The sequence below is a fragment of the Oryx dammah genome, unplaced genomic scaffold, assembly GCF_014754425.2.
Source record: "Oryx dammah isolate SB20612 unplaced genomic scaffold, SCBI_Odam_1.1 HiC_scaffold_6, whole genome shotgun sequence".
NCBI lineage: Eukaryota > Metazoa > Chordata > Mammalia > Artiodactyla > Bovidae > Oryx > Oryx dammah.
In genome coordinates, this window is record NW_024070190.1 from 18670512 (window position 1) to 18689633 (window position 19122).

The following is a 19122-nucleotide window of genomic DNA, read 5'->3' on the forward strand; positions in this document are numbered from 1 at the left end:
GTTTGTTTCCAGGGCAAACCATTCAATATCATGGTAATCCAAGTCTATGCCCCAACCAGTAATGCTGAAGAAGCTGAAAGGTTCTATGAAGACCTACAAGACCTTCTAGAACTAACACCCAAAAAAGACGTCCTTTTCATTATAGGGGACTGGAATGCAAAAGTAGGAAGTCAAGAAACACCTGGAGTAACAGGCAAACTTGGCCTTGGAGTACGGAATGAAGCAGGGCAAAGGGTAATAGAGTCTTGCCAAGAGAACACACTGGTCATAGCAAACACCCTCTTCCAAGAACACAAGAGAAGACTCTACACATGGACATCACCAGATGGTCAACACCGAAATCAGATTGATTATATTCTTTGCAGCCAAAGATGGAAAAGCTCTAAAGTCAGCAAAAGCAAGTCTGGGAGCTGACTGTGGCTCAGGTCATGAACTCCTTATTGCCGAATTCAGACTTAAATTGAAGAAAGTAGGGAAAACCACTAGACCATTCAGGTATGACCTAAATCAAATCCCTTATGATTATACAGTGGAAGTGAGAAATAGATTTAAGGGCCTAGATCTGATAGATAGAGTGCCTGATGAACTATGGACGGAGGTTCACGACATTGTACAGAAGACAGGGATCAAGACCATCCCCATGGAAAAGAAATGCAAAAAAGCAAAATGGCTGTCTGGGGAGGACTTACAAATAGCTGTGAAAAGAAGAGGAGCGAAAAGCAAAGGAGAAAAGGAAAAATATACTATCTGAATGGAGAGTTCCACAGAATAACAAGGAGAGATAAGAAGGCCTTCCTCAGAGATCAATGCAAAGAAATAGAGGAAAACAACAGAATGGGAAAGACTAGAGATCTCCTCAAGAAAATCAGAGATACCATGGGAACATTTCATGCAAAGATGGGCTCAATAAAGGAGAGAAGTGGAAAGGACCTAACAGAAACATAAGATATTAAGAAGAGGTGGCAAGAATACACAGAAGAACTGTACAAAAAAGATCTTTATGACCCAGATAATCATGATGGTGTGATCACTCACCTAGAGCCAGACATCCTGGAATGTGAAGTCAAGTGGTCCTTAGGAAGCATCACTATGAACAAAGCTAGTGGAGGTGATGGAATTCCAGTTGAGCTATTTCAAATCCTGAAACATGATGCTGTGAAAGTGCTGCACTCAATATGCCAGCAAATTTGGAAAACTCAGCAGTGGCCACAGCACTAGAAAAAGTCAATTTTCATTCCAATCCCAAAGAAAGGCAATGCCCAAGAATGTTCAAACTACCACACAATTGCACTCATCTCACATGCTAGTAAAGTAATGCTCAAAATTCTCCAAGCCAGGCTTCAGCAGTACATGAACCATGAACTTCCAGATGTTCAAGCTGGTATTAAAAAAGGCAGAAGAACCAGAGATCAAATTGCCAACATCCTCTGGATCATGGAAAAAGCAAGAGAGTTCCAGAAAAACATCTATTCCTGCTTCATTGACTATGCCAAAGCCTTTGACTGTGTGGATCACAATAAACTGTGGAAAATTTTGAAAGAGATAGGAACATCAGACCACCTGACCTGCCTCTTGAGAAACCTGTATGCAGGTCAAGAAGCAACAGTTAGAACTGGACATGGAACAACAGACTGGTTCCAAGTTGGGAAAGGAGTACGTCAAGACTGTATATTGTCACCCTGCTTATTTAACTTAAATGCAGAGTACATCATGAGAAACGCTGGGCTGGAAGAAGCACAAGCTGGAATCAAGATTGCTGGGAGAAATATCAATAACCTCAGATATGCAGATGACACCACCCTTATGGCAGAAAGTGAAGAACAACTAAAGAGCCTCTTGATGAAAGTGAAAGAGGAGAGTGAAAAACTTGGCTTAAAGCTCAACATTCAGAAAACTAAAATCATGGCATCCGGTCCTATCACTTCATGGGAAATAGATGGGGAAACAGTGGAAACAGTGGCTGACTTTATTTTGGGGGGCTCCAAAATCACTGCAGATGGTGACTGCAGCCATGAAATTAAAAGACACTTACTGCTTGGAAGGTAAGTTATGACTAACCTAGATAGCATATTAAAAAGCAGAGACGTTAATCTGTCAACAAAGGTCCATCTAGTCAAGGCTATGGTTTTTCCAATGGTCACGTATGGATGTGAGAGTTGGACTATAAAGAAAGCTGAGTGCCGAAGAATTGATGCTTTTGAACTGTGGTGTTGGAGAAGACTCTTGAGAGTCCCTTGGACTGCAAGGAGATCCAACGAGTCCATCCTAAAGGAGATCAGTCCTGGTGTTCACTGGAAAGACTGATGTTGAAGCTGGAACTCCAATACTTTGGTCACCTGATGCGAAGAGCTGACTCATTTGAAAAGACCCTGGTGCTGGGAAAGATTGAAGGCAGGAGGAGAAGGGGATGACAGAGGATGAGATGGTTGGATGGCATCACCAACCCAATGGACATGGGTTTGTGTGGACTTCGGGAGTTGGTGACGGACAGGGAGGCCTGGCGTGCTGCAATTCACGGGGTCGCAAAGAGTAGGACACGACTGAGCGACTAAACTGAACTGGATTCAATAGAGCTGTTTTACTAAGTAATGCTGGCATTTCTACAATCTATAATACATACCACACACACACACATACAAGGACCTCACAGTTCCCACTCCAAAATTTCAGCCCTGAATCAGGTACAACAATGTAAAAACCTATCAGTTACAAAAGAGGTTGGGTTTTGGCAAATGGGGCAAATCAAGATCACTGGTCTAGATGACTAAACACTTTCTATAAATATTTATTTTACTTCTATTTGTAACTTTTGATGATTTTAGGAATGAAGTGGAACCTTTTCTTCCTGAGAATGTCCCACTTTTAGACAAGAGGAGACAGGGTTGTTTTTTTTGTTTTTTGTTTTTTCTATTCCTTTCCTCCATTTGACATCATTAAGAGTTTGAAATATCACAAAACTGATTTGGCTGTACCAAACAAAATGAAATGACAAACCCAAAGGACAAACAGAAAATCCTAAACAAACCCTCAAGTTTGGTCTTGGGGGTGTTACATACGCCAACAACATGCTGCTGCTACTGCTGCTAAGTCACTTCAGTCGTGTCCGACTCTGTGCAGCCCCATAGACGGCAGCCCACCAGGCTCCCCCGTCCTTGGGATTCTCCAGGCAGGAACACTGGAGTGGGTTGCCATTTCCTTCTCCAGTGCATGCAAGTGAAAAGTGAAAGTGAAGTCGCTCAGTCGTGTCCGACTCTTAGTGACCCCATGGACTGCAGCCCACCAGGCTCCTCCATCCATGGGATTTTCCAGGCAAGAGTACTGGAGTGGGTGCCACTGCCTTCTCCGATGCCAACAACATAGGAGACCATAAATGAAGTGCTTAACACAGCAAGGACAGCAGGACATGGTGCACAGGGTCCCACGATAACCCTGCCTGAATCTCTGTGGGGCTCCTAACAGGTACTGTGCTCACACATTGTTATCAGTACAATAAAATAGCATCCTCCTCTCACCCAGGGGTTCATAGCTGTAATCAGATGACTTATCCAAAATAAGCTTCAGAGAACTTTCTTTAGGGTTAATTCAAACAGTCCCCATTTTTTTTCTTTCAATCTTGCAATTACATATTTTTGTATTTATTTTTAAGATCAATTTATTTATTTTAATTGGAGGCTAATTACTTTACAATATTGTGGTGGTTTTTGCCATACTTCAACATGTGTCAGCCACGGGTGTACACGTGTTCTCCTGTCCTGAACCCCCCTACCTCCCTCCCCACCGCATCCCTCTGGGTTGTCCCAGATCACCAGCTTTGCGTGCCCTGATTCATGCATCGAACTTGCACACTGAAACATCCACATTACCATATGCAAAATATTCCCCATTTTTAAAGACAGAAACTCAAGACAAACAAAACACAAACCTCACGCACAATGCTAGCATCCAAAGGAGCAAAGGAACTGGTTCACGTGTCTAGTAAAAGCCCAACAACTCTACGTTTTCCACCAGGGCACCCCACTCAAATATAAAACAAGTTGGCTTATTCCCAAGGAAAAGCCCCAGATGAAGAGAAAAGTTTCTGGCTGAACACACCAGAGCAACTTACCCTACTGTGTGGATGGAGCTTGTCAACTCCTAAATGTCAATTTGTTGCTCCAGTTGTCAAGTTCTGGGGAAGCCGGTGCTGCTTCAGGGAATTTTGAAGGCAAGATCCTCAGGTTAAGTGGCCCGGCAGTTGCTAGGGCCTTACCCGAAAACTCCCCAACAAGGGCTGGCTAGCCATGAGTAGCAAATCTTGAACTCTAACAAATTTTGGTGCAGCTCATGCTGCTCACCACACTATAGGCCGATAAGTGAAGAAATGAGTTGTTGGGGCAAGGATTAACAACTTTATTCAGAAAGCCAGCGCACAAGAAGATGGTGGCCTCACATTCCAAAGAACCATTCTGCCTGAGGTTGGGTTCTTTTACACGGAAGGGGAAGGAGTAAAATCAAACACTTCCTGGTTCCCATCAGCCTCCAGGAGAGATGTGTTAATTTCTTGCTCCCTGTAGTCATTCACAGGTGTGCCTGCTGCTGCTGCTGCTGCTGCTGCTGCTGCTGCTAAGTTACTTCAGTCGTGACCGACTCTGTGTGACCCCAGAGACGGCAGCGCACCAGGCTCCCCCGTCCCTGGGATTCACCAGGCAAGAACACTGGAGCGGGTTGTCATTTCCTTCTCCAATGCATGAAAGTGAAAAGTGAAAGTGAAGTCACTCAGTAGTGTCGGACTCTAGCAGGTGTGCCTGGTCAGCATGTTTCCTGAGAGCTAAAGAAAGGTATTTTAGCTTAATGCTCATTACCTGGGAGGCAGGTTTTCCAGAGATGGGCCCTTACCTATAATTTAAGCTTACAGGAAATATCCTTTTAGTAATCAACTCGTAATAGAATGCAAAGGTACTTTCCTATTACACTGGTTTTCAAATATGAAACCAGCAAACTTTAAGAATCACTTAACTAGGAAGCAGTCTTCAATAAGCTAGCATGTGGCCTCCATAACCACATTTCAAAATATATCTGTATTGGTTTTCTCTTAAATTCAAGCATCATTTACATCTATATAATAGAAAAAGTGAGGATTCCTCATATCTCCAAAGAAACACAGAGTTGAACACGGTTAATATTTTATATACATACAGACATGGTTAACATTTGCTATATACATACACATATATATTCTACCAGTTTTCTTGTTTGCTTTGAAAAAAATCAACTAGTTCTACATACATATTTCACATATTACTAACTCATTTGTACATGACCCCTAATGATATATGTACATTTTTCTCATTCTTAACAGCCACCAGGGAAGCCCAAGAATACTGCAGTGGGTAGCCTATCCCTTCTCCAGCAGATCTCCCCAAGCCAGGAATTGAACCTGGGTCTCCTGCTTTGCAGGTGGATTCTTTACCAGCTGAGATACCAGGGAAATCCCTTAACAGCCACAGAGTATTCTGCGCACAGGGACGGAGGAAGGGCATATATGAGACACGTGTATTTTCCTCCTTTATCCATGAGTGTAAGCCTTGAGGTTACTAGCACAGTGGTCCCTAACCTTTTTGGCACCAGGGACCAGTTCCGTGAAAGACAGTTTTCCCACAGATCGGTGGTGGGGGTTGGGAGTGGGGTGGGGATGGCTTTGTGATGATTCAAGCACATTACATTTATTGTGTTTGAATAAATGTCTTGGAAGGCCAAGAATAATACTGCAGTAGATAGCCTATCCCTTCTCCAGCGGATCTCCCCAACCCAGGAATCGAACCAGGGTCTCCTGCTTTGCAGGTGGATCCTTTACCAGTTGAGATACCAGGGAAATCCCTTAACAGCCACAGAGTATTCCATTTCATAGAAATGCAGTAATTGTTATCCAGTCCTTAGATGACCATCTAAGCAGAAGTCCCATTTTTCATGCTAAGGCATTATAAATACACGAAGTAATAAATGTCAGTTTGATAGTGTGTGTCAAACCTAATAAGCACAATTAAGCTTGCCAACCAAGTGATTTCTGATTACCATTTTAGGGTGTTTCCAATCTCATATTATCACAAATATGTCAGGATGTATCCTCACCCTTTGGGCCTCTGTCTGTGTACCTGAAGAATAAAATAAACGCTGCTAAGAGGAACTGCTGTCCAAAGAGCCTGTTCTGATTGACACTAACACTCACAAGTCACATCCTTTTGAGCTTGGGTTTGGACTGGGAGAATTCAAAAGTCATCAGAAACCAAACCAAGATATAAGGTCCAGACCCAACTGGACAGTAACAAATGTTTCAAGCCAGGACACTGGATATTCCTGGGCCATTCAGAAACTTGTAAAGCCAATTCTGAAAGACCATCAGAAATATGGTGAGCAACTAACTCGTTCCACAAAACACCTTTTATGGTACTGATTCATTCATGGCAGGAAGGAGGGAAGGCCAGGCTTTCTTGCCTGCTACAGCCAGTTTAAGCCTGACCCACGTCTCTGAGCAGAGAGTTGACAGAGTCTCCAACGAGTCATGATTCTGTGACTGTCCAGAAGAAACAGTTCTCTAAGCCTCTTGGAGAACCTGAAGCAGCTCGATCTGCCTGATCCTGCCCAGCTCAAGTTGGCCTGTTATCTTCCCTGACTCCTGCAAGAACATTTCAAAGAAAACCCAAAGAACACACAAGCTGAACTGTGGTCCTTTCTTGGGGTGTCCTGGAAGCACTGAGGTGTTTGAAAGCTTTGTATAGTTTCTAGGGAAATAGTCTTTTAGGAGAGGTAGCACAGACACTAACAGTCCTCAAGAGCTCCTTGCTGACACGAGAGATCATCAACCCAGAGCAGCACAGCTGATTAATCTCAGGGAACTGTGTGGCCCCCCGTGTGAGCCAAGGTGCTGGCCCCTTGTCGCTGCAGAGGGCACACTCGGGACACAGGCAACATTTCCATCCAAACAGGAACAAAGCCAGGGCTCAGTGTACACAGTTAATCACAGCCTTTTATTGCGATTCAGGAAGAGCCTGCTGGTGGCAGGCAAGCTCACTGTCCCAGTTTGCCCAGGCCTTCTGCTGCATGTGTGACAGCATTCGTGACTGTGCTGGTCACCGTCTCAGTGACTTCCTTTACCACTTTCTCCCCCGACTCGTGGGCCTTCTTTAAAGCATCAGCAATGGCTGTTGGGAAGGAAGATGAAGAATGTCCAGGTGAGCAAAGAAAACAATTCAAGTCGCTCGCTGGGCTGGTGTCGCCTGGAGTGTCCTGTGGGATGCGGCAGCCTCACTGGGTTGCGCCCTGCAGGCGTTGTGGGACAGAGCAGAGCGCAGCTCCTGGATGAAGGCATTCGCACTTGCTTTTATTTCTCCAAACAGCCTGCATTTCTGCAACTATTAGTGACACAGGGCATCTGCTTGCGGGTGTACTGCCTACTCAGGCTTCATTTTTCTGTGAACTGTCTGTTTATATCTTTTGGTCATTTTTATATTGGGTTATCATTTCTACTACAAATATTTTTGTTCAGTTTGTGGTTTTTCTTTTCTTTGGCTTATGGTATTTTTTTTTCACTATGGAAATTTTTTAAGTTTTATACCGTCCAATTTAGGAGAAGGAAATGGCAACCCACTCCAGTGTTCTTGCCTGGAGAATCCCATGGACAGAGGAGCCTGGTGGGCCATGGGCCACGGGGTCGCAGAAAGTCGGACACGGTTGAAGTGACCTAGCACACCCTGTCCAATTTACCTAATATTTCCTCTATGGCCTTTGGGTCTCCTGTCATCATTAAAAAGATCCTCCATTCTCTAAGATTATGCCAAAATCTACGTTCTTTTCTATGAATTTAATAATTTCATGTATTTATATTTAAGTCCTAATCCATCTGCAAACTACTTTGTTGTAAGGAGTGAGACATACACAAGCTTTGTACACTGTGATACAGAAACATATAAACAAGCATATAAACATTTAAACAAATACGAATTTGTACAAATATATACTTTATGTCTCCAATGTTTTGTCCCAGCACACTGCCGCCTGATCTTTCGTGACACCATCTTATTAACATTCCACAGAGAGGACCACCTAGATGGTTCCTGCTGTGGCAAGTACAGTGTGAGATCTCAGCTGAGCGCAGGGAACTGCACCCCAGCTGAAAGGAAGCAACCTGGGGGGCAGGGCTTGGCCTGGCTAGGCAAGGAGCAGGTTGCCGCCAACACCCAGCTTCCCTCCTTCCCACCCGAACTTGGCCTTACCTTTCTCTCCAGCCTCCTTGGCGTGATCTATCACCTCCTTCACCACTCCCTCCACAACATGAACTGAAAAGACGAGACAAGCCCAGAGTGAGAGCGCAGTGTAAGCTGCCCATCCTCACGGCAGGGTCCAGGCAGCCCTGGGTATCCCAGAAGGGCCTCCGGGATGCTACTCCCGCCAGGACAGGACAAGCTGCTCAGCAAGAGCCCCCAGCTGGCTTCCTTCAGAGGCTGGAGTGGGACCTGGCTGCTAGCAGCCAAGCTGGCAGGGCACAGGGCTCTCCGTGTCCCTCGCCCAGCAAGGCCTGGAATGCTGATGAGCAGGCCTTCCTGTCGGCTGGGGACCTGGACCCAAGGCTGGGCCTATTTCCCAGGTCACCATGCCTCTCAGGTGAGCTGCTCTTCTGCCTATGGCTGAATGGAGGCTGCAGCAGGAGGCTGAATGTCAAAGCTTCACCCCTACCACCACCACTCCCCGCCCACGCCCACAGCAACACCACGTCCCCCAAAGCAATTCCTCCAATAAGACAAAACTCTCTGCCCTCCTAGGGCAGTAACGTGCTAGAGCTGAAAGATGTTGGGCCAGAAGGACTATTTCAGATTCTAACTCCTAGAATTAACTCCACTGCTTGGGTTCCCTTGTCCTGGGAATAACACAGTGCTCAGAGAGCTGGTCAAGATGAAAGTGGGCGGTCAACAGCAGTTGCAAAGCTAAAATGAAACACAGACATGTTTGCAGCCATTTAGAAAGAGAACAGCAAACTTGGGCACAAGCTGTTTTTCACAAAATGTCAAACGGGTAGGGCTTGGATCAGCTTCTCTGTATCCAAGGGCTGATGTACAAAAAAGAGTTTCCGGGGACTTTGAAGAAACTGAAAATGTCCTTTGTGTAAACCCTAGGGGCTGACTTTGAACACAATCAGACTTCGGGATTCTTAAGCAAGAAATCTTTGAAGCTTTAAAGTTATGGTAAAAAATTAAAATCCACCTTCCTTTTCCTGTAGCATCTATAGGATACTTAGAATAAGCTCTTTTAACATGAAAGCCTCCCACCCACTGCCGGTTTCCAGAGGCAAGGAGTCAAGTCACCAGCTGCTCACCCAGCACCCTGGCTCCCCTCCTGCTACGAGGGAGCTCCTCTGAGCTGCCGCCTCCGTCCCACAGCCACAGACCCCAGCAATGTGTCAAGCCTAGGGGGTGGGGGGGGGCAAAACAGGTCTGGCCAGGAGGGTTGCTGGGGCAGTGGACCTCTCTCGGCTCCTACTGGTTTAGCTTCTACAGTCCCCTACCTCCATGCCTATGGAGCTGATCATCCTTGGTTCTCCATGAGGCCAAAGCCTGCCCCAATCCTGCTGGGATCAGCTTCTCACTGGCCCAGTCAAGTCTGTCTTGAGTCCCCCAGTGGGAGGAACAGTGCGAGGGGAAAGAAGCCCCAGGGTCCTTACCAGCTTCCTCCGTGGCTTTCTCCGTGCGGTGGGCCAGGCCCTCGGCAGCTAGTTTCCCCAGGCCTCCCAGCATTGTGTGGCAACAGGTGGTAATCAAGCAGGATGCTGGGGCCTGGACCAGTCTGCTTTTATAGATGCCTCTGATGCCTGGCCGGGCTCTGTGACACGAGTGCTCACGCTGATGGTGAGTCAGCACAGGCTCAGGAGGAAGAAGCTGGGTGGGGCCACCCCAGTGCTCTGCCTGGGGAAGTGCTCCTCTGGCAACATGAAACCCCCACTCCCCATAACCTGAGACCCCATGAGGGGCAGGGACCGGGAGCATGAGGCTGGACAGAGCTCAGTTCTGAGACATACCCCTCTCCCAAAGCAAGAGGCCTTAGTGTCCTGTAGGGCGAGAGGCATCTGGCGACCTCAGCCCTGCCAGTCCCCTGGACTCATGGCAGTCTGGGCACAGTTGGGTATCCAGACAAGGCCAAGAACGTCCAGCCTGCTGCCTACTATCCCTAGGGTGGCCTACTCAGGGGTATAGCATTTTGTAAGCCTGGGGACCTGCGCAGCCCCCAGGCCAGGAATACAAGTGAAGTGGAGGCCGCTCCCCTCCCTATTCCCAACTCAGCTCAGCAGAGTAGCCTTGCAGCCTCCACTGGACAGTTTGGGGGAGTAGAGAAAATGAGGGCCATGCCTGGCCCAAGGCAGAGAAGGTTGCACCGCTGACCAGAAGTCTAGTCATCCCGGACTTGCAGTTACCTGGTTCTCACTCAGGGGAGCACCTGGGTGGCCCAGCACTTAGGTAGCCTGCAGGTAAGGGAACCCAGTCCTCCTTGCACTCTGGGGCCTGGCCTCTTAGGGAAGCCCTGTGAAGTGAGAAGTGCCCACCCAAAAGGTCCTAGGGGAGTAAATGGAGGACCCTGCCACCATCTGGGGGTGTGCTTCTGGCTGTAGCAAGAGTTCCCGGAAAGAAGCTCGACCAGTCCCTGAAACACTACATGCTTAGGGAGCCAGACTGCCTTCCGAGTTACTCAGGATGGAGAGAGATGCCTCAAGCCACGTATCACATGTTGCTTCCCTTAGTCACTAGCCCAGCTGAGCCTCAGTTTCTTCATCTATAAAATGGGGGCATCCATGCCTTCCTGGCCTTGTCACTGATAGCTGGTGGGGCCAGGCATGCAGACTCTTGGTAAACTTCCATTCCCACCCTCTTATCAGTGATGTGCTAGGGATGCTAGCTAGGTCCATGCTGCTCGGCAGTGAGCCCTGACCAATCAGTGGGTGGAACAAAGAGTGGCAGGGGTATAAAGCTGCCTCGGAGTGAGAGGGCTTGGAGATGAAACTCCCACTGGCTAGGAGTCATGGAGGGAAGGCCCTTTCAAGGACTTGCTCATCAAGTCCAGGCCTGGGGCAGGAGTTTGAGGCTGCTCCCCCCATACAGGTTCCCTTACCTCTCAGGGGAGTCCAGGAGGGAGAGGCAGGGTTTAATTATTGTTTACCTGATACAGGCTTAAGGAGTCGAGGCCCTCCCACATTCCTGCGTGGTGCTGGGAGGCCCTGGGCAGTGGCCAGCCGCCCTAGGGTGGGCAGTGGATGGTATAGCCAGCAGGAACTCTGGGTCACAAGGCCATAGCCCCACATGTGCCATAAGCAGGAACTGATCAGGTCTTAAACAATTTGGAGAGTCCCTTTAAGGAAAAGAATATTACTATCCATGTGAATATACACACACACACACACACACACACACATATATATATGTTTGACCCTGTGGACTCAGAAGTGGCCATGAAAGTGAGGGGCCCTGCAGTTTAAGCAGGTCTAGATGACTCTGGCCTCCCTGTTACATCCAAATCCCAGAGAGTTCTGCTCATGGTTTTGGATAACACTGCCAAGGGTGGGGGCGCTTCTGGGACATGGCCGGTGGGAACTGGCCTGAGAGACCTGCAGGGATGCTCCCTGGGCCCATCAAAGCCCCCTGCCCGTTCCTTCTGAGGTTGCGTGTGTCCTCCACCCCTACATGGGTCCTTTCTGCTGGACCCCTTGACAGGATGGCGGTGTCAGCCACCAGCTCTGGGATGGCTTCCAGACCCCATGACCCCACTGTGCCAGTACCCACCCTCGGGTACTCGTCACTGTGGCCCTCTCCTTGGGAGCTCACCAGCTCCTTGACAGGCCCATCAGGGCTCGGCCACTCAGCAGGACTCTGGCCCCGGTGCCAGCCAGGAGCCCTCTGGCTACACTTTTCCTCCTCCCTGTCAGACTGCTGTTACCTTCACTACATCCCCTGGCCCATGGGACCCTCTCCTCCTTAATGCACAGCCCTGGTGTGAGCACCCAGACTCCAGTGACAACTTATCATGGCCCCAAATCTCCTGACAAGGCTGGGTTCAGGTACAGATCCCAAATGCAATAGGGAGAGGGAAGGCCTGGAGAGGCCAAGCTGCCCAAGACTGGATTTGGGCCTCAGACCTTGGTGCTCTGGCCCACTTCTAGTCCCATCAGCCTTCCCACTGTAGCTCTGACCAGCTCCCTGGCCTCTCAGCTCAGCCCAGCCCATCCGGGCTCCCTGAGGGTGGACTCCTTTCCAGCCCAAAGAACCTAGGACAGTCTCACACCCTCCTAAGAAGGATTCTGGTCTAAGGGGTTGGGCTTGGGTTACTCCTACCTGGATGAGGTTGGGGTGACTCAGGTAGGAAACACCCCATTTGGGCAGAAGCCTGTCATGATGGGTCCCCACAGAGCAGGCCTTGAACACAGGCAGCCGAGTCAGTTTGTCCTGAGTCAGAAGGTCAAGTCCTACACTTGGGGCTGCGAGAACTGAGCTTTGACAAGAGTCAACTAATTATTCAAATGGAATCTGCTCAACAACCCAGTCTGGCAAAGGACCAGATGACTCCATCATCAAGTCAAGGAGAGCCAATTTTTCAAAAGCAATTTGCCAACTGAGCAATGAACAATTCTGGGGGAAAAAAAAAAAGTTTAAGTATGCTTAAATACTTAGGGCTGTCTCACATCTGAAGCATGATACATTTTTTTTTTCTCCTGTGACTGCAAATGTCATGAACAGCAAGAGTTTTATAACTGTCATCCTGCCTATGCTTTCTCCTACTTCTTCTTCATGGATTTGAGCTCCCAGTACACACAGAGCCCATATAACTTATACATACAGACCCATTCCAGTCACAGGGGAGCCAAGAAGAGATTCCGGGAGACTTGGTTTGTCAGTCACCAAAAGAAGACTTCCCTAGCAACCCAGCTCTCATACACCCATGAGCAGAGGGCACATCAGAGAGGTAGCTGAGGAAATGGAGAGTTCACAAAGGTGTGGGTAGACTTAAGGGAGTCAATGAGAGATGGTGAGGCTGCCAGGGACTTGGAGCAATGGGGGACCCTTGGCCTGGAGGGGCTGTAGACCCTGATGCGAGCTCCAGCTATAGGAGAGGGTCAGCAGACAGGAGCTGCCACGGTCAGCGGAGGAACAAGGCCACTGCCCAACCATGCCCGGCAAGAAGGGAGCAGGAGGGATAAACCCCTCTCTTCTCTATCTCCTACTGATATCCCCTGCAGCCAAGCCCAACAAGTCCCGAAGGAAAGGGAGCCTGGGAAATGAGGTTCAAGAGGCCAGTTCCCAGGACGAGGGCAGGGAGTGAACGGCACCGAATACGTGGATTCTCCAAAAACAGAGAACACCAGCTGAGCCTGCCAGACTTCCAGGTCTGGAAGCAACGTGACAGCAGCTTAAATCCTAAAGGTTCCATTTCCCCTTCCTGAAACTCCATGGGGCAGCAAGGAACAACACAGCAGCACAGACCCAGCACAGCCATAAGTAAATAAAAGGAAGAAATTCCAGTGAAATAGAAATCAGACTTACAGGAATTATTCAATCTTCTGTGGCAGAAGGCACTGCAGCCATATCTAGAAGACACTCAAGGAAGAAAGTGTGAGCTGAAAATTTCAAACCCAGTTGAGGATAAAGTATAAAGGCTATAGACTAACATTTCCACACATTTAAGAACACAGAATATAGTTCACATGAGCTCTTCTTTCTTGATTTTTAACTTTTTAACCTTTTTAAAAATAGAAAATGCCACACACAAAAAACAGAACACCATGAACCCTCATGGACACACTGCTGTAACCCAAGGGGCCTAGCTATAATAATTCTCAGGTCACATCCCAGACGTCTTCTCAGTTCATCTGAAAATATTTCATTCTTGAGGAAACTTCTAGAGGACTAACTCCAACCAACCAAGAGATAATAGAAAATACTTCAGCAGACAATGGTAGGCTGTATCTTCAGTTACAGATCTAAGATAAAACAAAGGTGTGGAGGAATGGAATGTAAATGCTATGTATTTTCACGGAGGAGAAACGAGACAACTAACAACAAGCAGAAATAAAGGAGAAAGGGAGAGAAGGTGGAAAGCAGAAAACTCTGCCCTTCTCATCTGTAATTTGATGGGAGTCAGAGCTAAAGTCCAAAACGTGGTGTTGGTGACTTTGCGTTTGGCTAGTTGGGGAACTGGGAGAATCAGGAACCACTTGAGGAGCTGCTAATGGGAGAATCATCTCTGGAGACCTGACCAAGACCCAGCAGGTGCAGAGGCCACAGCCTTCTTCTCCTCAGCCTGTCTGGGTTTCACTAACTTCATGAGCCTCATGGAGACAGGCCTGGGCCCCTACAGGCTCCCAGGGCTCCCTAGCACCACATCCACCTTGTCCCAGACATAGAGCCAAAGACACGTCCAACCTGGCCACACCCCCAGGGCTCCGCGTTGGCGGAATCGAGGAGTGCAGAGGCATCCGCACGGCGCATGGGAGCATCCCATGCTCAGGGGCAGAGAGACGTGCAGGGGCTGCCCGGTGGAGATGGCACTAGAGGGACCCTAGCATGGCGATTCTGTTATCTGGGAGGAGAACCAGCGGACCATCATCCCTGCTCTCATTCGGCGGATGCTGCCAGAGCCCCACTCTAGGCACTGGGCACGCACTCATCAGCACAGGGGACTTGGCTGCAGCCCGTGGACAGCCATCAGAGCAAAGCACACAGGAGAGCCCCTCATTAGTCCATCAGTGGGGAAAGAAGCACACCGGCAGTGGCTGGACCCATTCTGTGTATGTTGGGGGCCGATCTGGGAGGCTGAGATCTGAAGGACAAAAGGGCAGAAGCCACCTGTCTAGACAAGGGTGATTTATGAGGGAGGGTGGACAGCATTCCAGGTAGAAAAAAAAAAAAGAAAGAAACAGCACACACAGAGACAGAGGCGAGCTGAAGCACGAGGCCAAGGGAAATGAACAGAGGTCAACGGGGCTGAAACTGAGAGGGGGAGGTATTGAGCAAGGAGGCTGAGGCGGTGAGGGAGGCTGCAAAGGAAGGACCCTACTCTCCCTGAGCCAACGTCAGGATTTTAGCTTTTCTTTGTAATAGAAACATACTTCACAGCAGCTTAAACGATGAGAAAACTGATCCTTTTGCCTACTGTGCAGGTGCAGGACTGGTTAAGTTAGGGACTCAGTAAAATAACTTGGGATATAGGTTCTTTTCATACTTCTGCTCTGCCCTCATCAGCCAGTTGGCTTTCCTCTGGCTCCTTCCTCCTGAGGTTAGAAGTGGCTGCCAGAGTCCTAAGGATCATTTCCGGTCACAAAAATGTCCAATGGAAGAGGAAGAAATGCTTCGTCTTTTTTTTTGAGGATGAAAAACACTTTCCTAGAAGTCTCCTGGTCCTCAGACCCGACTCCTCCTCTCCTTGGTCTGAGATGGCTCACACACCCATTCCTAAGGCCAACACACTCAGAAGGAAAACAGGATTAAGAAAGATTGTTGGGCCAACTGGGATTTCTCCTGGGTCAGGCAGGGGAAGGGTGCCTACCCAAAGGGCCTGAAGGCTCTGACAGTTCAGCCCCACCCGCCTCTGGGTGTGGCCCCACGTGATCTGTCCCAGCCCTGGCATCCTCTCCTGGGGCCAGGGGCTCCTGGAGATGCTGGAAGCACCTCCACATTACTCCAGGTATCTCTTCCAGGACCTTCCCTTTAGGTCTTGGCCCATTTTGTAGACCAGGTGAGGCCTTCTTTGGGGAAGTCAGAAACAGGAACAAACCGTGAAACTGAGCTTGGCCCTGCGGTGAGGGTGACAAGAATTAGGGAGGAAACCTATTGCTTCCTTGGGAGAGATCTCGGATTGGAGAAAGGAAAGGTCCCCTGGGCAGACGGTTACACACAGAAAGACTTGGGCTAGGGGTGTGAAGGGGAGGGGTGCGGGGGTGTGGACGCGACGCTGCACCCTGCTGGCAGGACGCCGAAAGCCTCTAGGAAAGCCGGTCTCGAGTATGAAGCAAAGACGGCGCTTTTTTTCTATCAGTCTCCCCTGAACTGGAAGTGCCCTGTAGCCAGAGTTGAAAAGGCATGACTATGTATGTACTCGTCCAGAAGAGAACGAGATCATACGGACGGAGGGAACAGCGTGCACAAAGGCGGGAAGCTGGGGAAAGGGAACGGGGCGTTACCAGCCAAGTGCGGCGAGGGTTCGGATGAAGAGGGCCGCCTGTGCCCGGCGCCAGGGCTGGGCTTATCCTGTGGCAACGATGAGTCACTCACCAGCAGGGATTACCCAGAGCTAGTATCGCGTGCATGAACACGTGGACACGTGCAGGGGAGGTTGGAGGGAATAAAGTTTGCGCGAACTCTAGACAGTCTTGGGGATCTGCCCGAAAATACGCCGGTCTCCACCCTAGGCCAGAAGATACTGGCGCATCCGAACGGAAGGGGTGTCAACGGGAGTGGTCTAGCGCGCGCGCGCACTCTGCCGGGTGCCTGCACTTCAGGCCCATGTGCAACGCGCTCACGTGCACAGTCCTGTGCGCCGCAGGGCCCTCCCGGGGGGGCGTGTCGTGGGCGGAGCTCTTGGCGGCCTCGCCAACCAAATCAGTCGGGCGGGGCCCAGGTCTTCGGGGCGTGTCCTCGCCCTCCTGGTCCCGCCCGGTGACTCACCGCTGGGCGCGGCAGTCGCACAAACACCAGACGGGCTGGTTAGAGTGGCTAGGGCCAGACCCACTCCCCTGCGTTCCCTGTCTTCCCCGAGAGTTCCTGCCGCCTGAAGTCCTCGCCGGCGCCCAGCTCTGGATTGCTTCGATGCTCCCAGCCTCCTGGCTCAGCTCGCTGGGAGAAGTTCCCGAGGCCGTGGCCGATGGAATCTTTAGTCCCCCGCCCAGAGCTGAGCTCCTCGAAGTTCTGGGGATCGAGTATGACCTTTCTAGGAAGGGCCGGGTTCCTGGAACTGGGAGAGCGGTTTTGGAATCGGGGGCGGGGAGAGGCACGTACCTAAATGGCGTTTGAACTTAAAATAAGGGAGAGTAGGGATACGCGGTTGAGAAAAGGCAAATGAGTTCTTGGACAGTCAGTCTGGGTTTCCTCCGTATTTGGAATGCCAGGACTGTCTCTGGACTAGGGGCTGAGTTTCTGGGCTGAGGCTCTGCTCTAAGCGAGGGAGGGCTGGGCCCAGTGAAGGAGTCATGAAGTGGGCACGGGGTAGGAATATATGTTTTAATGAGGTGGCCCACCAAGAGCCTGCCAAAGCTCCGGGCCTCGAAGGGAGTCACCCATTTCTCCCTTCTGTCATTTCAGGAGGCCAAATTTTTTCCCAAAACCCGAGAAAGCCTCAGAGGCCTGGTTAGCAGTCTTGTCGATGGTTTCCTGAGTAGTCTTGGCAACCTGGTCCATGGCTGGGGAAGGAAGGAAAGAGCAGTTGAGGGCGGGATCCTGGGGAACCACAGCCATGCAGGGTTAGCCTCCCCTGGGGCTCCCTCCCCAGGAAGCAATGAGGATAGAGGGTCTGCAGAGGAGACAGTGTGTCTGGAAAAGGGCTGGGTGGAGTATGGAGGTGTGCTGGGGCTTTCCACCCTCTTGCCCACCAGCCCCACCAGACCTTTCTGCCCTGCTTCTGTGGCCTGATCCACCACTTGCTGAACCGCTGTTCCAGCCGAAGTCACTGGAACAGAGAGATATGGGCTTTAGCTCTTGAGATACCACTAACCACAGGGGCTCCACCTTCCAACCCCATCTGTTCTCTAGAGTGGTCTGTCTTACACGCCCAAGGATGGATGCCATTAAGGTAAAGTCCTTTGACCAAGGCCACTCAGTCAGCAAGGGGCATGAGCCCTTTCCATGACTCCAGGGTATTATTCTTGTTTATTTATAACTCTGGGCTCCTCCCCTCTGGTTTGCTTCCCTTGTGATCTTCAGGACTGCTGAGAAAATATCCAACAGAGGAAGGAAGGCAGGGCAGGGCCAGGCTGGAACTGGCATCTGGGCTGTGGCTGCTGCTGGGCATGGCCGAGGAAGAGCACTGCCCCCTTTAACAACTTCTCCCCTAGGAGCTTGGCCCAAATGCCTGAATTCCCACCACTGGGACTTCTACTTTGCAGGGCATTCTCACTACCTCCTCTCTCTGTGCCTCTCCCCAGAGGGCACACAAGCAATGACTGCCAGTTGCCTCTGTGGGCAGGCAGCTTAAGGCATTAGCAAATGAAGTGCAGGAAAGAGGTGAAACTTCCAAGGTCAGGCCATCTCCTCTATACCAGAGTTTATACCTGTGGAGAACAGTTTCCAGAAGCTCAGATGTGTCCCCCCTGCTGGGTAGGCAGACAGGTGCTCTGGCCTTCAGCGATCTGCTGAACAGTAAAGGGCCTACCTTACCCAGACCAGGGGCCAGGTGCACAGGGGTCAGGCAGGCCCTGGATCTGCTGCTCACAGAGGTCCCTGGGTTCCTTGTCTGACATAGCACAGTCAAGACCACAGGGAAGGAGCCTCTGCACTCAGCCTACAGATGGGAAAATTGAGGGCCAGAAGGAAGGGTGCTGTAAGCCGAGGCTTCCTGCTACCGTTTTGGCCTAGGGGAGCAACTGCTCGCTTTCCTAGGGCACTGCTGAAGGATAGGGTGGGTTTAGGTGTTGTCTGCTGACTGGGATATGCATAGGACTGATTGGGAGCTGGAGTCCCAAGGGAGGCTGAGCCGGAACTGCTGGTGCGCCCAGAGTCTCCTCACATCCCCTACCCCCCAGTCCATCTTCACCCCAAGGTGTGTAGCCTCAGGTCTGAGGAGGAGAGAGCTGGAGATGGAGACCAAGAATAGTGACCTGCCTTGGCCTTGAGAGGGTGGGAAGGTCCTCTGGGTGAGGACTTAAGGGGAAATTCGTATTGGGGGGAAGGGAGGAGTGCTCAAAGCAAAGCCGAGGGGGAGCCTGGAGCTGCTTTCCTCATCCCATCCTGGTTCTATGGGCCTCTGGGACCCTGGCGGGCAGAGATCGCCTGGTGGCAGAGTCCGCTTTCCCTTCTTCACTCTCCCCTAAGGGCCGGGTGGGGCCACTCGCCGCCTTCGCAGCCTCCTCGGACTGGCTCTGGCAATGCCAGTGCCTCACCCGCCCAGGCACCGCTGTCCTCC

At 50.2% G+C, this 19122-nt stretch overlaps 2 protein-coding genes across 2 annotated transcripts in view; both read right to left on the minus strand.

Moving 5' to 3' along the window:
- Positions 1-6985: 6985 nt before the first annotated feature.
- FAM25A (family with sequence similarity 25 member A) lies at positions 6986-9832 on the minus strand. The gene is made up of 3 exons (XM_040242162.1): positions 9692-9832; positions 8250-8312; positions 6986-7178 (listed from the first exon to the last, which is right to left on the minus strand). Exons 1-3 carry the CDS (start codon positions 9762-9764, stop codon positions 7045-7047), a joined length of 270 nt encoding a protein of 89 aa, XP_040098096.1. The 5' UTR covers positions 9765-9832; the 3' UTR covers positions 6986-7044.
- A 7379-nt stretch (positions 9833-17211) lies between these two features.
- ADIRF (adipogenesis regulatory factor) overlaps positions 17212-19122 on the minus strand; it is a 2289-nt gene continuing 378 nt past the window's right edge. The window contains exons 2-3 of the mRNA XM_040242164.1: positions 17608-17670; positions 17212-17404 (exon numbers count right to left, since the gene is read on the minus strand). Coding sequence (XP_040098098.1) covers positions 17298-17404; positions 17608-17670 — 170 coding nt within the window. The 3' untranslated portion in view covers positions 17212-17297. The remainder of the gene's footprint in view (positions 17405-17607; positions 17671-19122) is intronic.